The 27,122-nt window shown below is 42.2% G+C and overlaps 1 protein-coding gene across 1 annotated transcript; it reads right to left on the minus strand.

The window, feature by feature from the left end:
• Positions 1–23,918: 23,918 nt before the first annotated feature.
• LOC133282938 (zinc finger protein 536-like) lies at positions 23,919–26,131 on the minus strand. The gene is given in 2 exon segments (XM_061479310.1): positions 23,919–25,486; positions 25,489–26,131. Coding segments are annotated over 2 exon segments (2,211 nt in total).
• Between the last annotated feature and the right edge of the window lie 991 nt (positions 26,132–27,122).

Below are 27,122 nucleotides of genomic sequence, written 5' to 3' on the forward strand. Positions count from 1 at the left end.
ACCATTTATTAACCTGGCTAATCCTCCTAGCTTTTTTTAGGTCCTCCCCTGTATCCTGGAGAATTGATGAAAAGACTATCTGAGCTCCAGAGCCCCTAACCACCTCTCCCAGGGCTCTGTAGTCCTTCTTTATGTTCACCAGGCTACTACTGTGTATATCCCTAGCACCCACATGTATCACTAGAAGTGGGTAATAGTCCATGGGACTTACTAGAGCAGGCAGCCTCTCTGCAACATCCCTGATCCGTGCCCCTGGTAGGCAACACACCTCCCTTGAGACCGGGTCAGGCCGACAGACGAGTGCTTCTGTTCCTTTCAAAGTAGAGTCCCCTACTACTATGACCCACCACTTTTCCCTGGCTGCACCAGTGGAGATCTTCTTTACCAGGGCATCAGCTGGCTGTTTCTGGTGGGAGTGCATTTTCTCATTAGCCACCTGCAGGACAGCAAAGCCGTTCTGCATGGGGACATCAGATTTAGTAGGAAGCCCCTTGCTTTTAATTGCCCTCTTCCCCCTTTTTTTTTGTTGTTATTTTTTTTTGTCACTAATTCCCAGCTTCCCAGGTTAACGGCCTCCTTCTTTCCTTCATGAGCTAGAGGGAAGCTTAAGGCCCCAGCACATTTTGGGCCAGGATCAAGCATTCCTGCTTTCTCTCAGCTACCCTGAGATCATGCAGCCTATTAATAGCATCCTGCAGCTCAGCCACCTGCTGCAGGAGGTCCTGCACCAGGGAGCACTGAGTGCAGCCCTGCCCATTGTGCACCTTTCCCTCACAAGACCAGTGCAGGCACTCTCTGCACTCCTAGCTTTGCACTGCAGCTTCCCCTCTCATCAGCTCTGTCTGGGTGCCTACGCTGGCCACCGCCGGGGCAGCCAGAGCAGAGCTCCCAGATTGGGCCCTGGTCATACGATGAGCACTCACCATTCCGCTCGCCTGCCTGCGAGAACTGCCACGCAAACTGTCTCGACCCGCCCTGTTTGCCTGCTCTGTTCGCCGTGCTCCTGGTCAATGCAAACTTTCACAGATTAGCCAAATACTTTATTTGAAGGGACTGACCTTGCCTTCTCACTAATGCTCAGAATATCATTTTAGTTACCAATTAAGGTAGTACTTACTTATTAATGACAGTTTGTGTCTTTTTAATGCTTGGTACTGCATGAGGCAAACTTTTATACATTCTGTGTGATATAATCTGTCACCCTGGAAATAGCACTACCATTTCCCATCCTGTGAGAAGAATTTTTTCTGTTGTTGACATATGCTTAATTTATGATTAAAATATTTGGATTATTTCAGATAGTTTTTCTGAGCGGTTCAAATCTCCATATACTCTCCCAGTTTTCTCTAGTGAGTAGCAAGCCCTCTGTTCAAAAACAGCTCTCCAAGTAGGAAGAGGAATGGTGTGGTGAATGTACTCTTTTGAGAGGGCCCAAGATAGCCAAGTGGGACTGTGCTCTCACTTCCTTACTTTGAGCCAGCCCTTTGACTAGGACAAATGAAGTTGCAATCTTAAATTTTGGGAAGCTAGCTAGATGTGGCACCAGCCAAGGGGGTATGCAGACCTGGAACCTGGGTATGTGGCAGAGAGGGAGTGGAAAAAAGCAGGTTAATAAGTAGAAGAAAAGTTCTGGAAAGAAAGGCAAAAATCAGGCTAGGAGCTGTGACAGCACAAACGGTACAATCCAGCAGCTCCATAGAACAGATGGACAGCTCGGAGAATCTCTAGTTCCAGTCTGGTTTAAAAAAACAAACAAACAAACAAACAAACAAACCCAACACAGTTTAACTATGGTGTTTGGGGGATGGGAAAAAAAAAAAAGACTGATTGACAGACACGTCAGTTATCTAACTGGTATCAAGTGGCTAAATGCCTGGTCTCTTCCCATGTATTAAAATGGTTTTGTTAGTATGTAGGTCACATTGATTGATTGATTGATGGCTTGGCTTCGTGAGGGAAGATTTGGGAAGGGCTTTACCCATGCTTACTACAAGCACAATGAGGTCACATTACAGTCTAGTTATTAGATATTGGCTTAGATAACTGTTTGTGGAGTATTAAATGGTTTTGCTGTCTCAGCACACTTTTTAACTGGTATTTTTCACACAGTTGTGTTACTGAAAAGGAGCAGCACCACAGCAAAAATCAATTTATCTTTCTCTCTGCTATTTGTGTATTGTGTTTTACAATTTGACTAATTGATATTTGTTGTACTAGATAGCATTTGTAATACTCCTGTCTAACTCCTGGTACTTTAAAAACTTTTATCAGAACAGTAGGTTGTATAGGAGACCTCTCCAAAACAAGCAACAGCATTGTGAAACCAAAAAGAAAATTAAAGCTAAAATTTGTAAGGTCTAAATGTAGATGTAAGGTTAAGCAGACTGGAATAGTGTATTTAAAGGCTTTCTTTTGTCACCTCCATTTTGGTGGTTTTACAGAGATTTATTGTGAGCAGAATGAAAAAGTTGTGCAAAGTACAATTGTAGTAAGAGATAAAACTCTATGCTGTAAAGTAACTTGTTTGTATGCTTTTCACATGCTGTTGGTCTGTAGATATAATTAATATCCATTTTCAAAATCAGGATTGTGATGCACGAGGTACATAGGCACAGTGTGATAAAACCACAGCAATACTGTTTGTTTTCTGATTCATTATGAAGTTTCTTTGACCCTGTGGTTTATTTTCAAACATATAAGTTATTTGTTCTGGTGTATTCTTAAACAGGGGTTGTTTTTCTCCCTTTCAGAAAATGAGCACAGATGGTGATTGATTTTTCAAGTGCTGACATCCCTGCTTGAGAAAATGTTCCCACCTTCTTTGTGCTGAGCAAGTCAGGCAAACTAAAATGATGATGCGATCATCAGTTTCATGCAGACATTAAGAATTGATTAACAGGGAAAATATTAACATAAACCACACATTCTTCTAGTGTCTTAATTTTTTTTTTAATTATGTTTATTTGCAGGGTATTAGCAGCAGTAGGGATTTCGTTTAAAAGACACCAAAACTTATTTTAGCCACAAGCACATATCAGTACAATTTGTAATAGCTCTTCTGAGCCAGTTCTGAAGCTAAATGCTATCACTGGCTAACTATCCATTCTCAGGACATTGTTTGTTTGCATGACAAAATACATACAATTTAAAACCTAGCACTTTCATTCTCTGTGAACTCATTGTTATCCAGGGTTCAAGTACTCAGACAATGGGCCAGAAGAAAACAGGCATATCATCAACCCACAGTGGCAGAAAACTGGTTGGTAAAATACATTTCTCATTATCTGATACAGAGTGAATGGTACTCTCATTTTTTTTTCTTTCCATAGATTTTATAAAAATTACCCACAAGAAACCTCTATAATTTCCCCAAGCATACTGCAACAACTCCACACTATGTCTGTGCCATAATTAAGGTTTTCTGTGATAAATTTGGTTTTTTTTCAGGGAGTTATATCTCATTTTTCAAAATATCATTGAGGATTTGAATTAACTGGACTCTGCACATTCAGTCTTGGGGTAAATATCTTTCTTTTGTAAAGTGTTTGTTGAAATGTTAGCTAGAATACAGAAACAAATTACAAAACTGTAAGACAGCACCACTACTTTTGAGTAGTAAGTACCTTGAAGTGTATCACCAATGACTTTCAACTGGACTATTTGAGGATGAAAACTCTGGTCTTTGTAAACTGAGCTGACAAATCTTACCTGAAGCAGCTGCAGAGCTGGGTGTGTAGAGTGAACTTTCTTGTTGGGGGTTCCACCAAGTAAAATTTTCTGCCAGCTAAGTGAATGTTATAATGTTTCGGTGAAAAAGAAAAATGGTCTTTACCAAGCCTGCAGAGTAGTTTTTGTCATCACCAATTTCTTAATGATTTTTGCATGCCTACTTAATGTGCATGTATGGTACTACAGTGACCTGAGAGATCATAATGGCTCCAGAGGAGCCATTGCAGGCTATTGGGCAAGTGATCTGTGAATTAAAGATTCTTTAACAGTTTTGAAGTAGCTATTGCAGTTTATTGTGTCAGTGACACCTGCCTTTATAGTATGTGGACTTACTGCGCGCTCATGCCACTTGTGGAAATAGAAATGATGCTGTTCAGGAGAGGAGCGAGAGAAAGGGCTGAGCAGCAAACCAAACTCGCAGACAGGCTGTGTCTGGAGTTTGAAAATCTGAATTTTGAAAACGTCCCCACTGAAGTTTAGGGGAGTGTGACTTCAGGGCTCTTGTTCAGCCTGCTAACATCCCAAATTTCATTAAATCATCCAAGATTTAGCTTCTTACAAAGCTTGAAAGTGCACGCTGGTGTTGGATTGCAGCTCATCTATAGAAGTCTCTGCCATGGGATTTATAAAGCTGTGGTTTGCAAGGCCATGACTGGCAAAGCTCTGAATTCTGACCTTAAAACCAGCACCCCAAAGCTGCAGAGAATGCACAGTCTCAGTTGATGCAACAGATGAATTCTGCACTCAACAATTTTTATGAGTTTACTATTAGGTTGCAGCAATCAGTGAGCTTCCTTTTCTTCCCTGTATACTATCAAATCTCTCAAGAAACAAATGGTTGTGATGTAAAATGATACATGTAACTACTATGAATGTTCCCACCCAGAAATAAGGCTAGAATGCCACTCACTGTGGGAAGGAGAAATTACATTAGTTTAGAGCTGTGGAAAGGATGCAGATGTCCACTAATAAAAGTGGGTTATCCAGGCACTGAGAAATTTGTGTTTTTATTTGGCTAAAGACATCCAAACAGAAATGTGGTGGCTGTGCACAATGGAATTATGTCATAAACTCATCCTCTCATGAGAATGTTTGTGTGTGCCTGGAACAATGGTTCCCCAAAATTTGGACCAAGAATCATGGAATATACCCCATGATGTGAAGCTTTTGGTGAAGTGAGACTTGATCATATACCTGCTGTTTTAAACAATGTGATAGGAAGAGGCTGTATTACTGTTCAGCTTTTTTAATTTTTTTTTTTTTTTTGTGCTTCTTAGAAGGAAAATTTTGAACTCCATGACTGGTGAGAATTGTTGATCAGCAGTGGGCTACTTGTTCTGGTCTTGTGGAGCAGAGATTGGGAAAATGCCAGATGTTTATGCCCATGGGTTGAAAGTATATCCTTTCTGACTTGGAGGGAGGTAGCAGTGCCTTGTGGCATGGCTTCTGTGATGTCTCGTGCAAGTTTGTTACCCTTATGTTGTGGGAGTGTGTTGCAGAACGGCTCTAAGAGCAAGGCCATGGAGCCTTAGAGGCCTGTGCGAGCAAGGCAAGGGGCAGGCACCACAGGTAACCAGATACCGGATGTGGGAGGAGAATGTGGAGGAAGCTGTGTGGATCTAACCGATACTGTTGTGCCTAGGACGCGTGGCTAAATACCACGCCTATATAAGTGAACTGCGTCACAAATAAAGTAGAAGTTTGCTTATCACCCATATTGAGATGGCGTGTCTTGCTTCTCCTCGCTGCTTAAAAATGGCGCCCGAACAGGGACCAAGGACAACAGGGCCCCGGATACCGGGGACCTGGAACAAAGGGTCCCGGTTACGGGGACCTGGATTACAGGGCCCCGGTTAACGGGGACCCGGTTAATGGGGACCCGGATTACAGGGCCCCGGTTAGCAGGGACCCGGAATACAGGGCCCTGAGTATCAGGGACCCGGAACGGCGAGTGAGCGGCGCCGGCTGCAGCGGCCGGGGAGCACGGGCGGTGCTGCTGTGGTGGCGTGACGGACCCGGGTGCTTGGACTAACCGAAAGGAGTCCGCCGCTGGGGCGAAACAGACACTGCTGCGTCAGGAGGCCGATCCGGAGACCGAGGTTACAGGACGACCCAGAAGAAGACAATCCGGAAAAGGCCAGCCATGAAAACGGACCGAGAGATAGCCCTGGACTTATTACAGTGCTTTTTATAAAAGCGGGGAATTGAGCCTAAGACTCTTCAGTAGCTAGCAGGTCTAGTGGCTGTAGGGAAGGCTAAGGGATTTTTTGTAGATCCTAATACAGTTTTTGAGGAGAGTGAGTGGTAAAGTTTGGTGATGAACTATTTGACTCAATGCTTAATGATGATAAAACAGCAAAGAAACTCGGTAAACCACAGAGAGAAGTAATAAACTGTATAAAAAGTTACAAGGCGGAAAAGAAAACTGCCGCGGTAGCAACGGAGAAACTAGGAACAGACGTCCCCGGTCGGTTGAAACCGGGGGAAGATTACAACTCGTTTCCCCCAACTCGCGGGAGCACAGGGTTTCCCCCCCCCCTTCCTTTTCTCCCCCTCCTTCTTCATCAGAAGGTGCCGCGGAGGAGGTGTAACCCCTGCTCCCCGACCACCCTAGTTCCGAAAGTAGGGACTTTGAAAAGGACAGAGAAAGTATATTAGAAGGGATACCTATGATGAATGTTGAGGTATCCGAAAGAAAGAGGGCGGTGCCATTTTGAAGCACGCAGTAGAAAATAGGGATCATGCGCTAGCGGGAGATTTAAAGGAACCACGAGCCTCTCCAACCCACAATGCCCTAGAGTGGAAATTTTTAACTCGGTTACAGAGGAGCCAGGTCTGCAGATGGCTACATACCGAACGAGAGACATCTGATAAGAAAGACACAGCTGCGAGCAACGGAGACCCTGAGTTCCGCGCAGGATCAGCCCCCGAATCCCCTGAATCCGAGCCAGATTTATATCCCCTGCTTCCGGACTCTGACTCTTCATCTCCCGGCTAGGTCTGCTCAGACTCAGGTGGCCCTGAAGACGCTCAGCTGTAACAATAGGTAACCAAGGATGTGATCATTACTGGGGAATTTTCTGCAATGGGCATCTTTGCATATCCTGTGTTTACTACACAGCAGGAGGCTAAAGAGTGGGAAGCTCTTGATCTCAAAATAGTTAAAGAGGCCTGACAAACAGTGACCACGTATGCATTAAAATCCTCTTATACTCAAGCTGTATATGTTATGAATTTTTCTTGCAATTGACAGGGGGAGCCCATACAGTTTCTCTGTGATACTCATGTACTAGAAGTTGGTAAATATAAGTATGTCCAGGTTTCTATCAACCCTTGGAGACCTCTGTAGATACTGTTGGCCACTTCTTCCAGCACAGGCTGGCCACCTGTGTCAGAATGAGTGTGCATTTTGGTCAGTATAAAAGCCCAAGCCTCATATGATGTGGGGGAGGCAGAGCCTCTGCAGGGACGCCCGCTAAGGCTGAGCCTGCCACCTCGCACTGCAATGATGCTTCTCGAAGCTGGTTTGCTGTTAGTCTCCACAGGGTCCTTGTGACACGTTCTGTACGTGGAACTGTAGTGGGAGTAATGATTGTCTGGATTTTGTGCTTCAAATATTGTGTGGCGTGTGCTTGTGGGATCCCATACGCTTGTGTGTGTGTGTGTGCTGAGGGCAGACGGTGTTCTGTGTATTTTTCTTGTTGTTGGGTTCATGTAAAAGCTTTCAACGGGTAGCTGTTTAACATTTCGGGCATGAAAGGGTTAACGTAAAGGTGCGGTTGCCGGCGGGTATTTATGGTTGCTGCTGAAGCAGGCAGGCCGGCTTCTGCAGGGATTTTAAAAAAAAAAAAAAAGGGGGGGGGGGAGAGAGAGTAATGATGCTGCATTTAACCTGTCTACTTCTCAAGAACTGAAGAACTGATAACCTGGGGGAGGGGGTATATTTGTGTCCTCCTACCTACAGGTCCATGGCGACTGCCTGCAAAGTTTGTGAACCCTTGCCATGAGCTGGACAGACAAATGGATAAACCTGATGCCTCAGCTACAGGAGCTGACAGTGAATACCCCAAGCAGAATGAGATAGAGGAAGAGAATGAACGAATAACTGCAAAACATCACTTGGGGGCAACTGAAAAGTAACATCCGAAATATGTGTGCTTGTAAAGTAGCTATTGTTAGAGGTTGTGATTTTATGTATAAAACCACCTGTATTTACTAGCTAGTTGCTAATAAGAAACTGCACCTTGTATTGTATAGATTTGTCACTTGTAAAAGAGATGTTAGAGTATGGAAATTTGCAGTAGCTGCTACAAAATGCTAAGGCAAAAGCTAGAAAGATTTTAATACAATGGTAGTGTTATAAAGCAGGTGATAGAACAAATTAAGAGGGTGGGAGAATTCCACTGGTAAGAAATTTCTTTGGCTAGTCCCTCGCTACCATCAGCATCTTCAACATGCTGCTGCACCCTGTAATAGTTACTCTGCTAATGTAAATGTGTGTGTGCCTTGCTGTAGTAGCGACTTGTTACTGGATAAAACAAAAGGGGGGAGATGTGGAGACAGTGTTCTCACAGGAGAATGCATAATTGGTACATAAACTTTGAATAGTCCTGAAAGATACAGCAAGGCCATGAGAGGCCTGAAGAAGCTTAAGCAAGCAAGATAAGAGGCTGGAATTCACCAAGTTAATGAGAACTGTGGACTGTTGGCAAGCTTTCAAGGTTGAGTTCTCACACCTGTGTTTAACCAATTATATGTTAGTCACTAAGGGTCTTCAAAACATGTATCCGATCATAATATGCCAAATCACTGTAAGTGCTTCAGCCGGGGCTTTGGCTCAACTAAGCAGACTGAATTGCTGAGTTGCTAAGCAGACAAATACTACATCGAAGGCAATTTCTGATTTGTTGTTTAAATGTTGACTCTGTAAGACATGCAACACTGCAGAACCTTTTGTTGTTGGAACAGGGACATGGATGTGAAGAGTTTGATGGAATGTGTTGTATGAATCTTTCTGGTCATTTTAACTCGATACATGCACAGCTGAAAACCCTGACTCAGCTTACCCAGCAACTGCAAGTGAGCAGTGGCCTATGGATAACTAAATGGTTGTCCTCATGGGGCATTACAGGTTGACTTGAAACACTGCTATTTGAAGTACTGCGCTTATGTATCATTGCTAGGTTAATCATTGTAACTATTAAACTAGCTTATAGTTGTGTGATAAAACAGGTGAACAGAATAACCCACAATGCCTTGCTCGCACAAAGAAAAAGGGGGGAATTGTTGCAGAATGGCTCTAAGAGCAAGGCCATGGAGCCTTAGAGGCCTGTGCGAGCAAGGCAAGGGGCAGGCCCCACAGGTAACCAGATACCAGATGTGGGAGGAGAATGTGGAGGAAGCTGTGTGGGTCTAACCAATACTGTTGTGCCTAGGAGGCGTGGCTAAATACCACTCCTATATAAGTGAACTGCGTCACAAATAAAGGAGAAGTTTGCTTATCACCCATATTGGGTTGGCCTGTCTGCTTCTCCTCGCCGCTTACACTTAAGGAACAGAGAATATACTTAATTTATTTTGATTCCCAGTTTGTTTGGTTTTTTTTTGTTTGTTTTGTGGTGTTTTGGGGTTGTTTCTTTTGCTTGTGAACCACAATTTGCAGAATGGTGAAGGAGTCAGAAAATAAGTTAAAAAGAAGTATTCCAGGGAATCTGAAGGTAGCCCAACTGTTGGTTCTACCTATTAATTGAACACCATTCTCTGGATGAACACACAGTCATATTGATGATTTCCTGTGATAAACAGGTTAATGTGGATCATCTCCTCAATTAGTTTAGGTACTCATTATCGTAAACCTCCTCCCCTTTGGCACTTGCACACTGCCTTCCGATGGTCGTGGGCAGGGGTCTTCAAGATGAAGTAAGCAGTCTTCCTCACAGTGCACTTTTCACAGCTGGCACAGTTTCCCAGCTGGCAACCTCAAGTCTTATAGAAACTAGTTGAAACAAATTCTTGTCAGACATTCGTCTTCTTGAGGTAAAAGGGTCTCTGATTTTAAACAGTGTGTTTTGGCTACCTATTCTATTCTGGATTATAGTTTAACTGGCAAGAACAAGAACATACCTGTTCCCTATTCTAAGTTAAGACAATGTATAGTTTGAAGAAAACTCTTAACTCTTTCCTTAGTCCATTACTATGAATTGCTATGTGTAATTTGCAAAACTGTGATGAACCAGCCCTGTTATGAGTCAGCTTTCCCTAATTCACAAAAGGCTTCCAAGAACAGTCTGTACAAAAGTCAGCGTGCAAATCAGAGGGCAGATTTTTAGAGGGCAGTTTAAAGAATGAAGTCCTATGGGATTTATGTATTTTTATATCTGTTGTTAAACCAAACTCTTCTTATGTATATGTTATAATCTGTAAATAACAAGCTGAGCAGCTTTCTTAAAGGAAAGATTGTATCCACATTTTTTGAGGCTTGGCAAAGTTATTAACTTACACAATAGACTAATATACAAGTATATTTGGAAGCAACTAATGCTAGCCTGTGTATTCATCTGTATTTTATGGATATTTAAAGGTTTACAAATACTTAGACCTTTAATTTTTCAGTAAAAATTGTCTTGAATTGAAAAACACTGCCTTTAGTAATGGCTTGAAAATAATGGAGATAGCTTTTTTATACTTTTACTTTTTATAGCCATTAACATCGTAGTAAATCTTGTATTATATTATTGTATACAGTTGTCATGGTTTAAGCCCAGGCCGTAAATCTTCACAATCTTCTTCAGCATGACGCTCCAAAGGGCTACGGTAGGCCTTGATGAAAAAAAATGGCATTTATATTTGATATCGTACCGATGGGAGCCTATTCAATCTAAGGCGACTGAAGGCTCACACTAAGATACTAAATCATCTTGTCCGTGAACTGCTTTTTGCTGATGATGCTGCCCTTGTTGCCCGCACAGAAGTAGCTCTGCAGAGTTTAATATCTTGCTTTGCGGAGGCGGCTAAGCTTTTTGGGCTGGAAATCAGCTTGAAGAAGACAGTAGTGCTCTACCAACCTGCACCACAGGAAGATTATCATCATCCTCGCATTACCATTGGCGAGTCAGAGCTTAAGTCAGTTCAGCAGTTCAGCTATCTGGGAAGCATTATTTTCTCGGATGCCACGATCGACAAAGAGATAGACAACAGAATAGCAAAGGCATATAGAGCCTTTGGAAAACTCAATAAAAGAATCTGGTGCAATAAACACCTGAAGAAAAGTACAAAGATTAGTGTCTATAGAGCCATTGTACTGTCTACTCTTTTCAGCCTTATTGCTGAAATCACAGCTGCACTGGGCAAGGCACGTCTCTAGGATGAAGGATCACTGCCTCCCTAAAATTGTGTTTTATGGAGAACTTGTCACTGCTTGCCACAAGAGAAGTGCCCCAAAGAAGAGATATAAGGACTCCCTGAAACAGTACCTCAGCCTTGGCCATATTGACTGCCATCAGTGGTCCACTTTGGCCTCCAATCGGGAGACTTGGAGACACGCCATACATAACACCGTTGTCTCCTTTGAGAACACACGCAGAACTAGTCTCGAGGAGAAAAGACAAAGTAGAAAGGATCACGCCCCGCCTATACCACCCAAGGAGACCTTTCGCTGTGCTTTTTGCAACTGGATTTGCCTATCTCGCATTGGCCTTTTTAGTCATCAGCGCACTTGTAGTAAGCGTGGGTAAAGCCCTTCCCAAATCTTTGTTCGCGAAGTCAAGCCATGATGACTTTTTATAGCCATTAATGTTGTAGTAAATCTTGTACTATACTACTGTATACAGTTGTCATGGTTTATGCCCATGCTGTAAATCAGAACCACGCAGTCTGCTCCCCCCCCCCCTTTTCTTCCCCCCGCTCCCGGAGGGATGGGAAGGAGAAGCGAAAAGAATGTAACTCCCACAGGTTGAGATAAGAACAGTTTAGTAACTAAGGTATAACACAAATCACTACTGCTACCACTAATAATAATAATGATAAAGGAAATAACATGGGAAGTGAATACCACACCTCACCACCCGCAGACCTATAACTCACCCCACTCAGCAGTGAACTAGCCCTTCCGGGTAACTGGCCCCAGTTTACATCCTGGGCATGACGTGCTGTTGTATGGAATACCTCTTTGGCTAATTTGGGTCAAGTGTCCTGTCTCTGCTTCCTCCTGGCTTCCCCTCCTCCCTGGCAGAGCATGAGACTCACAAAGTCCTTGGTCAGACTAAACATTACTGAGCAATAACTAAAAACATCAGTGTTATCAGCGTTGTTCCCAGGCCTAAAGTCAACACCACAGCACTGCACCAGCTACTAAGAAGGAGAAAAACTGACTGCTACTGCTAAAACCAGGACAACAGTCTAGATTATTTTTCATTCTTTTGCCTTCATACAAGAATGAAATTACTGGCTTGCATCAGTGTTATTGGCAATCCCCATATTCTGACATCTGTTAATTTCTAAACATTTTACCAACCTTGATGAAATGTGGTTTAGTGTTAGAAGCTGACTTGAAGAAAAAATTCAATGATAAAAAAGTAACATTGATTAAACACGAGAAGTAATTTGCCAATGACTATCAATATTTTGATGGCCATTGCAGTTTATTTCAGAAAAGCTAGGCATCTTATAGAAATTTTAATCATATTTAATCTTTGAATTAAGCTGAATAAATGAATTACATTTTTTAATACAGAAGGATGAGATAATGATTTTTCTCAATTTTAATCAAACTCAATGAGCTGTATTGCTGAGAATGTTTGGGGCATATTTTATAAGTGCCATGCAATGCATGTCTCCCAAAATTAAAAACCTCAATATTTTTTAATATACAGTGGAGATGTCATTACTGGCTTTGCCCTTTCCATGGATCTGTGCCACCATAATGCCAGACCCAGGTCTGCCCATGCTATACCAGGTTTTGGAGTGGAGGAGTCCCACAGAGCAGTCAAAGGGGCCTCAAACTACAAAGGTGGTGGATCTCTGGTAAACCATAAACTTTACGTACAGGCCTTCTTTATTAACTGTGCTTCATTGAAGTAAAGCAAGGTAATAAAAGGCAAGTGCGCTTGTTCTCTCTCTAGGGCCAAGTGTATAGCCATTATGGTGTGTCCTTCCCCACTCTGTGGGATGGTGAGCTGCAAGAGGCCCCTTGCAAGAGGTTCTTGAGGGTTGGGGCAAAAGAAGGGGTGAATGTTTCATTTCCAAGGATTGGAACAAGCTAATTACATTGTGAAGGAGTAGAGTATAAATAATATCCTCTTGGGAAGGGAAGTATTGGGGGAATAAATAGAATAGGGCTACTATAGAGTGTGTGTTCTGATATTAGAAAAGGTAGACATATGAGATGATGGGAAGGTATGATTAGTTTGTTTGGGTTGGTGGGGTTTTTTGTTGTTTTTTTTTGTTGTTGGGGTTTATTTTTTGGTTGATTGGTATTTTGGGGTTCTTTCTGGTTTTTTTTTCAGAAGCACTTAGCAGTCTCAGTGGAGCTGTTGAAATTCACGGGATTTACTATGGGCTGGTAATGTTTGGGAGCAGAGTTTGGGCAATGCTAAACTATGAGACCCATGTCCTATGGGTGCATTCTCCCTGAATGATTTTCTGTGAGGCCATAATACTTTAAAATGGGGAGGAAGGCATATTTCTCCAGTACTGTGTGTGTGTATATATGCAAAAAAACAACTGAGGAAAAAATGAAATTGCAGCTCTTGATGAATTCACTTAGTCACACCAAGATTTTCAAAGGTTGAATTACTCCTCTAGCAACAGGATCTTACAAAACTCCAAAGCTAGTTTTTGATTCCCTTACCTTTGAGAGTAACTTGAACCACTGAGGATTCAAGGTGGTTGCTAGGCTATTTGAAGTGGAGAGGATTTAAGAGATTTTTCTCCATTTTACAGAAAATTTTAATTTGAAGGAAAATTTTCCTAACAAACAGACCTCCTCTAGAAATTCAGCATTTAATGTGAAAACAGTTTTCCTTTCATTTCCTAAAAATCATGAATGGTAGCAGAAACTGAGTGGTCTAGGTTAAAGTGGTGTGTAAAGTGACAATTTTTAGATTCTAGTACTTGATGCTAATCATGAAAAAATGTCACACATTTCAGCCCGAGACCTCTCAGTATGCCTGATAAATTAATTCAAAGCTGAATGATTTCTCACATTTCCTTGCTGAGGATATTTAGTAAATGTTATAGATAAGATGTCACTTTTGGGAAGTGCATTGTTTTTCTTAAAGCCGATTTTTTTTATTTTTTTTTTTCCCTCTTTCTTTCTTTCTGGAAATGTGTTGGATTCAATTGTGTTTATATTGACCTATCAGATGTACAGTCTGGTCAGCAGGAGACTGTCCCGGTGTCCTGGGTTCAGCAGTAGCAGTCATGTTTCTCCTTCTTGGTAGCTGGTGCAGTGCAGTGTTTTGACTTTCGGCCTGGGAACAGAGCTGATAGAGATGTTTTGGTTTGGCCAAGGACTTTGTGAGCCTCATGCTCTGCCAGTGAGGAGGGGAAGCCAGGAGGAAGCAGAGACAGGACACCTGACCCAAACTGACCAAAGAGGTATTCCATACCACAGCACGTCATGCCCAGGATGTAACTGGGAGTTAGCCGGAAGGGCTGTGGGACTGCGGGGTTGGAGGAGGTATCAGTCGGAGCTTGGTCGGGCTTGGGGGGCAAGTTATCGGTTGGCTGGTGCTGAGGTGTTGTATTCTCTTCCTTGTTATTTCCTTTATCATTATTATCATTGGTGGTAGCAGTAGTGATTTGTGTTATACCTTAGTTACTAAACTGTTCTTATCTCAACCCGTGGGAGTTGCATTCTTTTCGATTCTCCTCTCTGTCCCTCCAAGAGTAGGGGGAGGGAAAGAAGGGGGGGGAAGTGAGTGAACGAGCTGTCTGGCTGGGTTTAAACCATGACAACTATGAAAGCACTGTGGTGTAGGTTGGCCTCAGTTCCTGTTGAGGTAACATCAAAATTATTAGCACTGCAGAGTCAGTGCTGAAAGCGTGTGTACAGCTATTGAACAGACTTGAAAGTGGGATTTCTGTGGTCAATCGTGTGGTTCTGAGCTTTATAACATAAAGTAAAAATTGTATTGTTTCACATCTCCATTATAAGTCAGCCCTTGTCTTAACCAGCTACTTGAAAGTGGCCCACTTGACGCCGAACACCATTTTCTCAGACTGTTAGTTAAGGACAGTTTCTTCTATGTCTGTGGTGTTCACAACTCCATATGGTGGATGCTTAATGCCGATCTAAGAGTAAACAAGTATGGGGTTTCAGTCACACAAAGATATAGGACTCAGTCTATAAAATAAAAGAAATTCAATGCAAGGGAGGAACTATGTCTTTTCTATTTTACAATAAATATGCTAGAAATTGGAAACTAGGCCTCACTTTTTGTCATTCTTGTTGGTTCATCATGACCCCAAAGTAACCTTTTTTTGTGTGTGTGATTTTATTGCTGCTTTTCTGAAAATGAAATGACTACATGTCCTGGGTTCAGCAGTAGCAGTCATTTTTCTACTTCTTAGTAGCTGGTGCAGTGCTGTGGTTTTGACTTCCTGCCTGGGAACAGCGCTGATAACACCGATGTTTTTAGTTGTTGCTCAGTAGTGTTTAGTCTGACCAAGGACTTTGTGAGTCTCGTGCTAAGCCAGGGAGGAGGGGAAGCCGGGAGGAAGCAGAGACAGGACACCTGACCCAAACTGACCAAAGAGGTATTCCATAACACAGCACGTCATGCCCAGGATGTAAACTGGGGCCAGTTACCTGGAAGGGCTAGATCACTGCTTGGTCGGGCTGGGTATCGGTTTGCGGGTGGTGAGGTGTTGTATTCACTTCCCTTGTTATTTCCCTTATCATTATTATTATTGGTGATAGCAGCAGTGGTTTGTGTTATACCTTAGTTACTGGACTGTTCTTATCTCAACCTGTGGGAGTTACATTCTTTTGATTCTCCTTCCCATCCCGGGGGGGGGGAAGTAGGGGAGTGAGCAAGCGGGCTGCATGGCAGCCAGGCTTAAACCTCGACACTGACTTCATTATTTCCCAGAAAGTTGAGAGGCTGCCAAATATTTAAATGTGAGATCTCTATTCTGGACGAATCACTCAAAATCATGTAAAATAGACTATTCCGTGTTGCAGATGCAGAAAAATTATGGATGTAATGGTGTGTTCACTAATAGCTAAACAAATAACTTTTTCCCTGACAGTTGTTAAACAGCTGGTGTGGTGAGTTGAAGGCGGGTTTTTTTTCTTTTTCTTTTTTCTTTTTTTTTCCTTCTCCCCCCTTCCCCATTTTTACTTTACATTTTTGTATAGTTTTTAAGAGCAGTTTTTATAACATCATAAAATAAATAAAATATAAAATCATTCTGATGCATCATACTGTTTACACTTAAAGCTTTGTATATGTTTACACTGTAGAGAATGTTTTAAGATATTTCATAGCTATTATATTTAGATAATTGGCAAGAAAAAAGATACAGTTTGTTGAGATTACAGTGATGGTGGTAACCATGAAGTAATTTATGAGTCTCAATAAATATGTCCGGTTCAGTGGAAAGTATAAACTCAGTTAAAGCAAAGCAACACGAGGAAATATCTTTTTAGTGAAATCATTTCCTTTTCTTAATCACAAGATGACAGCCCCAGCCTTAGAACTCCCATCTGTAATGCACCACTCCACGTATCTGCGTACGTGGCTTTTCTTTTTACAATTGATACAGTTGTATCAAATCATTCAATTAATAGTCTGCCAAAGTTCAGTCAAATTATCTACAAAACTTAAGGATGTTCACTTTCCATGCAAAAGTTTCAACGATCTAAAGTCAATCTCACTCATTAATACCCCATTTTCAAGATAAATACATTTAGATGTTTTCATGTTGAAGAATGTCTTCAGAGCGTAGTTTTGGAACATTTAAAAAAAAATGTCCCCAAAAATGCATTAATCAAAACCAGTAATTCCTTTTAACTTCTGTAGCTGCTCAGAAGTGAAGTATGAAATAGTCTGTGTGTGGGCCACAAATGTTGGGAATGCAAACATTTCACAATAAACATGTTTAAATGAAAGTACTTTTTTAGATATACTGGAAGATAGTATATGTTGGGTTAATTAATGCATACTCCATAAAAATAAACCTCGCTTTCAAAATCTGACCGATAAAAATCATTAGTATATTTCGATCAGATGTGGTGATGGATGATTTTTATATATACATTGAAGTTTTGTAAAGTGGATTGTCCTTTAAAACCTAGGAACAGATTTCAATTTAAAGTCAAAATGGCCCATTACATCTACTCTTTCTGTTTTCCTGTAGTGATATGATGAATTATTTCAGTTTTATCTTCTTTATTTACTGTTGATGAGTTTAAATGTATAATTTTCAATGTGCAAATCACAGCTACATAGCTAGAAAGTGTTCACTTTCATAGCAATTGTTTGCCTGTAGAATGCACTATCTGATTCTAAGCATAATCAAATTGCTATACCACATTATTTTTCTTCAAAAAACTTCCAGATCTTATATTGAATCATTTTAGTACATGCATAAAATAGCACTTTACATTAAAAATCTCATCATAGTCTTAGGGAAATCATACATATAAACAAATATGTGAACTGGCTTTGCATTGTATTGTGCTTTTGAGCCAGTTAAAAATAGTGAAGAAAAACTGTGATTGTCTTTCCTGTCAAATAGTGTTTTTCTCCAAACCCGGTCTTATGAAAGACAAGGTAGTGATCAGTATTTAACAGATGCCAGAGTCTAACCTGGGTAATTTACCTAATTTGTGGTTGCTTTGTGGTGAAGCCCCACTCTGCACCCTTAGCATCTGTATTTGTATAAGCAGAATTAACTAGAATTGATGTAGAGACTGTTTTCTGAAAGTCACATGGACATATTTCACTTTTTCGACCTGTATCTGTGAAATATACAAAGATATTTGATAGGTCAAGCCTTACAACCAAACATAATATAAACAGGACAAAAAATTAATTCACACTTAAAATAAATAGAAGTGAAACCCTTCCCCTATGGTTATCAGCAGCAAAATTTTTATTAATTTTAACAGCAGCAGTAGGTATAAGATCATCTGTGCAGAAGAATCTTCATATCTCTGTAGTCATATTGACTTCATTAAAGATCAGAGACCTGATGTCATTTTATTGTATCTTTTCTGTAGTCACTATTTATGCACACGAGAAGAAACCACCTTTGCTTGAAGCCTTCATATAACTTATCCCAGTCCTGCACTGTATAAAGCTTTAGGTGTTCTGCATTTTAACTCATCCACTAGTTACCTAGTTTCTTGTGAGCACTATAGAGGATTTAGAGATGAGGGTGATAATCCTTTGTTCAAGTTGGGTAGGTTTCTATGGAAAGTGGGTGACACAGAAGATAGCTGCAGAAGTCAAGACTGATGAAGCTAGTGGAGGGAGTGAAAATAGCTGTCCAATGAGCAGAGAAGGGAAGGATCTGAGAATGTGCTTAGCAGACAGACAGGAAAGCTTGAATGTGGCACAGCTGAAAAGGGAAGAACTGGTAAAAGACAGGGGTTGACAAGCTTCTGGTACTGACAGGAGACAGAAAACATGATCTGCACAGCTGTATCTGTGACTAACTCAAAACTGGCAGAACATTCTTTAGATGATTACAACTATCAAACTCCTCTTTAAAGAAAGAATAAATATTTTACCAAAATGGGGTGGGGGTGTGTGCGTGTGTGTGTGTGGGGGGGGTGACGTAGAGCTATTTTAATAAACTATTAGAAAACTCTTTTGAAGGCAGTGACTTCTCATGCCTAGAAATTCAACTCTAGGAAGGGAGGTAATGGAGACACATAGGCAATGTGACAGGAGGCCACAGCTTGTACTTTAAATACCTTGCAAGATGATTACATCTAGGTTGATCATACACTTCTTATATACATCGAATTAATAGGGCATAGAGGAAAAAGGTATCTCCTAGTCAGATTATAGCAGCAAAAGAAACATTGCATGAATTGTTCTTTGGACTGCTTAGTTTTATGCAGCATTTTTTTTGTAGAGATGACTGTGCTGGAGCCATCACTCTTGCTGCAATTGGCCTAGCAATCTGAGACAAAGTTTAAGCACGTTAACTTGGGTACTTCTGACAAATGCGGTATCCTGGAAGTCAGTGTGTATGTGGTATCCTGGAAGTCAGTGTTCTTCTGACATCCACAATGCTTTATAGCACTGCTACAAGTGCCTTAAGTAGCTATTTATTTCAAAGCAGTCAGGATAGTCTTGGTGGAACGTCTAGAATTAAAAGCAATTGTGAAATCTTAGTTGGCACAGATTAGTCCCAGGATTTGGGACTAGCAATGTGATTTAAGCAAGAAATCCATGCCTTTCCCCTCTAGCCTTGTTCCAAGCTTAGCTGATTACAGGACCAAACTTACAGATTTTCAGCTAATGAAGATTATACACAAAGAAGTGGTTTGTATAGCTTGATTTATTTTGAAGAAATGAATGGTAGGTGTTTTATTTACAAAGAATTATGTATCATCATTCTAGCTACTAATATTGCCATTCTAAACTAAAAGTACAGTTTTTCAGCCTTAGAGGGTGAGGTTATTAGTGGTAACAGCACAACCAACAAGTTCTAGGCCAGAAGAAATACTTAAGTTCCAGGAAAGTAGAGCTAATTCCTGTGTTAATGATGTAGCTTTTGAACTGGATACTTAAGTATGTGGAGCCGTACTGCAACACACAGTAAATTCATAGAATGGTTTGAGTTGGAAGGGACTTTAAAGCTCATCTTGTCCCAACCCCGCTGCCACAGGCAGGGAAACCTTCCATTAGAGCATGTTGCTCCAAGCCCCATCCAACCTGGCCTTGAACACTGCCAGGGATGGGGCAGCCACAGCTTCTCTGGGCAACCTGTGCCAGTGCCTCACCACCCTCACAGGGAAGAATTTCTTCTTAATATCTCAATCTTTCCTCTGTCAGGTTAAAGCCATTTCCCTTTGTCCAGTCCTACAGGACCCTGTCAAAAGTCCCTCTCCAGCTTTCTTGTCGGCCCCTTTAGGCACTGGGAGATGCTCTAAGGTCTCCCCAGGGCCTTCTCTTCTCCTGGCTGAAGAATCACAACTCTCTCAGATGGTCAAATTGAAAAGTAAGATCTAAATTCTTGATTTTTCTAAGACTTCATGTGAAAATTTTCATATGTGGACAAAAAAGGTGGGTAACAAGGCTAGGGCACATGACCGAGTGAGACCCAGGCAGGGGCCCTGGCTCCGTGCCCAGTCACACCTCCTCTTCCTGGAGTCCTGAGGGAGTGCCTGGCCAGTGACGGTGTCCTGACTTCAGCAGTAGCAGTAATTTTTCTCCTTCTTAATAGCTGGTGCAGTGCTGTGTTTTTGACTTTCAGCCTGGGAACAGCGCTGATAACACCGATGTTTTTAGTTGCAGCTTATTTTAGTATGACCAAGGACTTTGTGAGTCTCATGCTCTGCCAGGGAGGAGGGGAAGCCAGGAGGAAGCAGAGACAGGACACCTGACCCAAACTAACCAAAGAGCTATTCCATACCACAGCATGTCATACCCAGGATATAAACTGGGGGAGTTACACGGAAGGGCTAGATCACTGCTTGGTTGGGTTGGTTGGGCTGGGTATTGGTCAGAGGGTTGTGAGCAGTTGTATTCACTTCCCTTGTTATTTCAATTCTAAATATTATTATTGGTGGTAGCAGTAGTGGTTTGTGTTATACATTAGTTACTGGACTGTTCTTATCTTAACCCTTGGGAGTTACATTCTTTCGATTCTTCCAGGTAACTCCCAGTTCTACATCCAGGCATGATATGCTGTGGTATGGAATACCTCTTTGGCTAGTTTGAGTCATGTGTCCTGTCTCTGCTTCCTCCCAGCTTCCCCTCCTCCCTGGCAGAGCATGAAACTCACAAAGTCCTATGGCCAGTCCAAACATTTGGGCAGTAACTAAAACCATCGGTGTTATCAGCTCTGTTCCCAGGCCGAAAGTCAAAAACACAGCGCTGCACCAACTATGAAGAAGGAGAAAAAATGACTGCCACTGCTAAACCCGGGACAACCTGCTACCAACTCTTTAACAGTGGGCAATGTAATGCCTTAAGTTACTTCAAACTGTCTTTCATTTTCTAGACTCAATGTCTGATTGCAGAAATCAATGTGGCCATTAGTAACGGAGTATTTGTTATGACATGATTTCCTCTGTTTTTAGGCTTGCAGAATGATTACAATAATAGAGAGGTCCTTTCTTTATAAAGGGCTGAAGATATAAATTTCAATTCACTACCATTATCAAGTGACTTTGGAAATATACATGAGGCCAGAAATCCTACCTGCTTGAAGATATTATTTCAGCAGTCATAAGCTAGTAACTTTAAAAATTGTACTAGGATGCTCAAAATTTTATAGACATCTCCAATGAAATATCATAGAATCATAGAATAGTTAGGGTTGCAAAGGACCTTAAGATCATCCAGTTCCAACCCCCCTGCCATGGCCAGGAACACATCCCACTAAACCATGATACCCAAGTCACTGTGCAACCTGGCCTTGAACACCCCCAGGGATGAAGCATTCACAACTTCCCTGGGAAACCCATTCCAGTGCCTCACCACCCTTACAGTAAAGAACTTCTTCCTTATATCCAAACTAAACTTCCCCCGTTTAAGTTTTAACCCATTACCCCTTGTCCTATCACTAGTCATAGAATCATAGAATCATAGAATCGTTAGGGTTGGAAAGGACCTTAAGTTCACCTAGTTCCAACCCCCCTGCCGTGGGCAGGGACACCTTAGGCTAGATCATATCACCCAAGGCCTCGTCCAACCTGTTCTTGAACACTGCCAGGGATGGAGCATTCACAACCTCCCTGGGCAACCCATTCCAGTGCCTCACCACACTAACAGGAAAGAATTTCCTTCTTATATCCAATCTAAACTTCCCCTGTTTAAGTTTTAACACGTTACCCCTTGTCCTATCACTACAGTCTCTAATGAAGAGTCCCTCTCCAGCATCCCTATAGGCCCCCTTCAGATACTGAAAGGCTGCTATGAGGTCTCCACGCAGCCTTCACTTCTCCAGGCTGAACAGCTCCAACTTCCTCAGCCTGTCTTCATACGGGAGGTGCTCCAGTCCCCTGATCATCCTCGTGGCCCTCCTCTGGACTTGTTCCAACAGTTCCATATCCTTTTTATGTTGAGGACACCAGAACGGCACACAATACTTCAGGTTAGATCTCACAAGAGCAGAGTGGAGGGGCAGGATCACCTCCTTTGACCTGCTGGTCACACTCCTTTTCATGCAGCCCAGGATACGGTTGGCTTTCTGGGCTGCATGCGCACACTGCCGGCCCATGTTCATTTTCTCATCAACCAACGCCCCCAAGTCCTTCTCCACAGGGCTGCTCTGAATCTCTTCTCTGCCCAACCTGTAGCTCTGTCTGGGATTGCTCTGACCCAGGTGTAGGACCTTGCACTTGGCATGGTTAAACTTCATGAGGTTGGCATCAGCCCACCTCACAAGCGTGTCGAGGTCCGTCTGGATGGCATTCCTTCCCTCCAGGGTATCAACCGAACCACATGGCTTGGTGTCATCGGCAAACTTGCTGAGAGCGCACTCAATCCCGCTGTCCATGTCAGCAACGAATATGTTAAACAAGACCAGTCTCAACACGGATCCCTGAGGGACACCACTCGTTACTGGTCTCCAGCCAGACTTTGAGCCATTGACCACAGTCATGCCCAGGATGTAACTGGGAGTTAGCTGGAAGGCCTGGGAGACTGCAGGGTTGGAGGAGGTATGGGTCAGAGCTTGGTCAGGCCTGGGGGGTGAATTATCGGTTGGCTGGTGGTGAAGTCTTGTCTTCTCTTCCCTTGTTATTTCCTTTATCATTATTATTATTGGTGGTAGCAGTAGTGATCTGTGTTATACCTTAGTTACTAAACTGTTCTTATCTCAACCTGTGGGAGTTGCATTCTTTTCGATTCTCCTCTCTGTCCCTCTGGGAGTAGGGGGAGGGCAAGAAAGGGGGGGAAGTCAGTGAACGAGTTACCTGACTGGGTTTAAACCACGACATCCTGATAGCTTCCAGATGTGCCCACGTTGTCCCTATTCTGTCTTTTTTTTGCTACTTACCTATAGAATACCTTGCTGACATCTTTAACGTCCCTAGCCAAGTTTAATTCTAACTGGGCCTTAACTTTCCTATCCTGGGCCTTAGCTTCCCGGACAACATCCCTGTATTCTTCCCAGGATGCCTATCCTTGCTTCCTCCTTTTATAAGCCTCTTTTTGTCCCTCGAGGTTTCATCAGCAGCTCCTTATCCATGCAAGGAGGTCTCCTGGCCCTCCTGCTGCACTTCCCCCTAGTTGGGATACAGCACTCCTGAGCTTGTAGCAGGTGATCCTTGAATATCAGCCAACAGTCCTGGGCTCCCCTTCCCTCTAATATCATCTGCTTTGCTATTTTATACATAGCAAATTAACATGACATACAATGCAATTAAAGTGTTTCAGTTCAATTTCTAGTTTGCTTGCACTTTCAAACAGATAGGAATTAAGCAGAAAGTTCAGTCCATGTTAAAATGTGAAAAAAAAAAGTTGAGAGATTATAAAAAAGTTTGTAATTTGCATCTTTGAATCTCTTTTCAATCAGTCCAGTGGCTAGGTACATAGCTAAGTAACTGATACAGTTGTGGGAATTAAGGCATTCAGAGAAGTTGGTCAGCGTGCTGTTTTTACTCATGGTTCTTTGAACTATGGCTCAAAGAAGGCATATGTCCTCACTTTTTACATGGAAGACATGGAAAGTTCTTAGAGAGAAATACCATGAGGGTAAAAAACCCCTTTAAAAACCTGGAGGGAGATGCCCTGAAAGCAACATTGCCCTTGGTGACTGTACAGACCCTGCACACTGCTGCCAGTGGGGCAGCAAAAGTGACAACTGAAGGGCTGGGAAACCTGCCCTTGGAGGGGAGAAAAGGGGAGAAAAGGGGAGAAAATTCCTTCACCTTGAAGGAATTGCAGGAACCCACACTAATATGTTCTGGCATATAGCACCACATCCCTGTGGACCACTACGAAATGACCTAACTAGAGACCGCGTAAACTACTTTGCTGCTGTGATTTCAAATATGGCTACAAAGCTTTCAGTGCAAAGAGGGAAGGAGAAATTATCATACCTGAAGAGGAGGGTGAGGAAGGATGTGGGCTGTCCTCCTGGGCACTTCCCATCTGCGAGAAACCTCCACCTACTCGACTTTCTTCAGTAATGTTAGAGGACCCTGGTGTTGTTGACCTGCTGACAGACTGAGACTCTTGATCACTTCCAGACCCACGTTGCTCATCAAGACCACCTTGAATTATTTCATCTTCTCCTTTCATGTCTCTTTTGTGGACCCTGGAGTGAATGACCACTTGGTGATATGTTCTGAAAACCCTTCCACAGTCCAGGCATTCAGTTGGCTTTTCTGTCACATTTCTATGACTTTGTAAGTTGTAATTGAGTCCCTGGTTCATACCATGCAACAAAAAATCTTTATTGCCTTCTGAAGGGTCTAGTTTGTTTGGCAAGTCTCTCTGATTGCCCATTTTAGTGCTGTGAACCAAATCAGCAGGCATTTTCTGCTTAGAACCATCTGCTCCTACTAACACAAACTCTTGCTTCTCCTTATCAAACATAACTCCAGCATTTGCCAAAGTGTCTTCATGGCTGCGCTGTATCTGCTGCTCTTTAGACAGAAAGCTATGTTCCATGGTCATTCCCCTTGCCATAAGCTGCCAGGCTTGATAGCTGTTTACTGGATCCATCTCTGCCGCTTTGGCAGCAGCTTGTAACCTTTCTATGCAGGTGGATTTCAGCAGAGGCACCAGATTGAGACAGCCCAATAAGGATTGTTTATCCCCTTCAGCCATACTGTTGCCAATGCCAGAAATGGGTGAAAGAAACTTCCCCAAGACTTCTTTCTCTTTCATGGGCATATCTCCTTTGTTATATATTTGATTTTGTTCACTTAAACTTGCTTTGTCAGGAGGAAGAAACCCACTCTGCAAACATGACAAATATCTTGAATATAGGCTTGTATGAGCTTCCTGGGACATGATGCTAATGGAGACAGGTACTTCAGGATCATTAGGAGATTTGTTCTTTACAGATAACTTATTCAGGTAAACTTTCATGTGATTTTTAAGAAACCAAGGCTCTTTGAATTGCCTCCCGCATATCTGACAGCAGTGTTCAAAGGAATCCTTGTGCTTTCTCATGTGGCCTTTTAGGAACCAGGCTTGGCTAAACACTTGGCTGCAAACCTTGCAACGGAACTTGTTGGTGGACTGCTCCCCATTCCTGTTGGAGTCCTGGCCCTGGGCTGACTCTTCAGTTATGTGAGCCTTCTCCATGTGGCTGATCAGCTCCTCCTCCTTTGAGGCAGCAAAGTCACACAGGGTGCACTTGTAAGGCTTGTGCAGGATTCTTATGTGCCTGTCCAGCTCTTCTCTCTTCTTAAACTTGCCTTTGCAAAATGTGCATCTAAACCCAGCTGTCTGAGTGACAACTTCTTCCTGAACACTGACTGGCTTTGGGGAGGGAAGAGGGTTTGTAATATCAGGTGTGCTGTGATTAGCTGGCACAGACAAGTTACAGTTTGTGAGAGGCATTGGCTGGGAGTACCACTGTGCTTTCACATTGGGTCATGGCTGCAAGAGGTGCTCTTCATCTGTTTGTCCCGAAGAATTGCTCTCTCCTCCAGCTCATGTAAAAGTCTGTTTTCTTCTCGTACTCTTCCACGACCTTTGCCAAGGTTTCCAAGATTATGAGTACGCAGGTGTATCTTCAGGTTGCCTTTCTGAGCTGCTCTGTGGTCACAGTATGGACACTTAAATGATTTCTCTCCAGTATGAGTTCACATGTGTAGCGACAGGATGCTGTTAAAGCCAAAGCGTTTCTCACACAGAGGACATGGGTACTTCCTGTTTTTCCTGGCATCATCCTCTATATCACTCACCTGAGACATAATGCCTAGGTTTTGTCCATTCAAGAACTGCTGCAGGTTTATGTGCCCATTCAAACTGGTATCAACCTGTCTATTGAGCTGGTGGGCCAACAGAGCCATCTGACTGCTGATGGGCTGGTTTGCTATGGACATGTGTCTTTTGTCTTCTAGTGGTGCTGACACCTTCTCCTCTGGATTCTGCCTTTTCTGGAGCTCTGGGAAGTCATGGCTGAGCTGGGAAGTGACCTGGTGCAGCTTCTGGCTCATTGAATACTGCCCATTGAGTATGGTGCTGTTGAGATGGGTGTCAGCTTCTGGCACAGCTGAAGAAACACCAAGGCACAAACTAGCTTCTTCCATCTCTGAAAATCAGAAGATAGTTTAGATTCAGACTGTGAGAGTTACAAACATTGAATCACTGATGTACAATTTGCATTTTATGTTTTACCTACTCATAATAATGCAAAGGAATTAGTGTAAAAACAATAAAAAATGTATTAAATGCCAACTGTGCTACACAATTTTGACCATACATGTGCTTTCATCATTCTGTATGTTTGCCAATAGCCATTAAATACTATTTTAAAATATGCTACAATTTCAAAATCTAATTCCTACTGAAGGGGCAAAAGTTTTTACCACCTCCCTTGTCTGTCTTCTTGTGAAACTGCACCCATTTACATTTCTAAATATATAGAAAAAGAACTGTTGTGCATCTCTCCCATTTCCATTAAAAAAGCCAGTAAAAAAAAAAACAAACCAAAAATAGAAATCCATTTGTAACTTTCAGTTCCATATTCAATATATTGAACATTCTACAATGAGAAAGATAGTTTTATGATTTGAAAAAAAAAATCAATGGTATGATATTCACTGGTGTACAATAAAAAAAGATAACGTTCTGGGAAAAAATAAAGGACAAGCTTTAGAACAATAAAATGGATTTTTCTTTAGTCTGCTAAAAATACAGTAATTTCTCATTAAGCTGATTAGTATGTTGTTTAGAAACAGTACTAAGCACTGTAATATATGATTATAATAATAAAAATCCTTCAGTGTTTGCAAGTAAGCATTAATGAGGTATATTCAGTTTTAAGGAGACTGCAACTAGCAGCTTTGTAAACCTCCAAGACTAAGAACATAAAAAGGACATGGAACTGTTGGAACAAGTCCAGAGAAGGGCCACGAGGATGATCAGGGGACTGGAGCACCTCCCGTATGAAGACAGGCTGAGGAAGTTGGAGCTGTTCAGCCTGGAGAAGAGAAGGCTGCATGGAGACCTCATAGCAACCTTCCAGTATCTGAAGGGGGGCTATAGGGATGCTGGGGAGGGACTATTTGTTAGGGACTG

This window comes from Pezoporus flaviventris, unplaced genomic scaffold (genome assembly GCF_033815535.1).
Source record: "Pezoporus flaviventris isolate CSIRO_AGI_PZ_B2104156 unplaced genomic scaffold, CSIRO_AGI_Pfla_v1 ptg000146l, whole genome shotgun sequence".
In the NCBI taxonomy this organism is placed as follows: domain Eukaryota; kingdom Metazoa; phylum Chordata; class Aves; order Psittaciformes; family Psittacidae; genus Pezoporus; species Pezoporus flaviventris.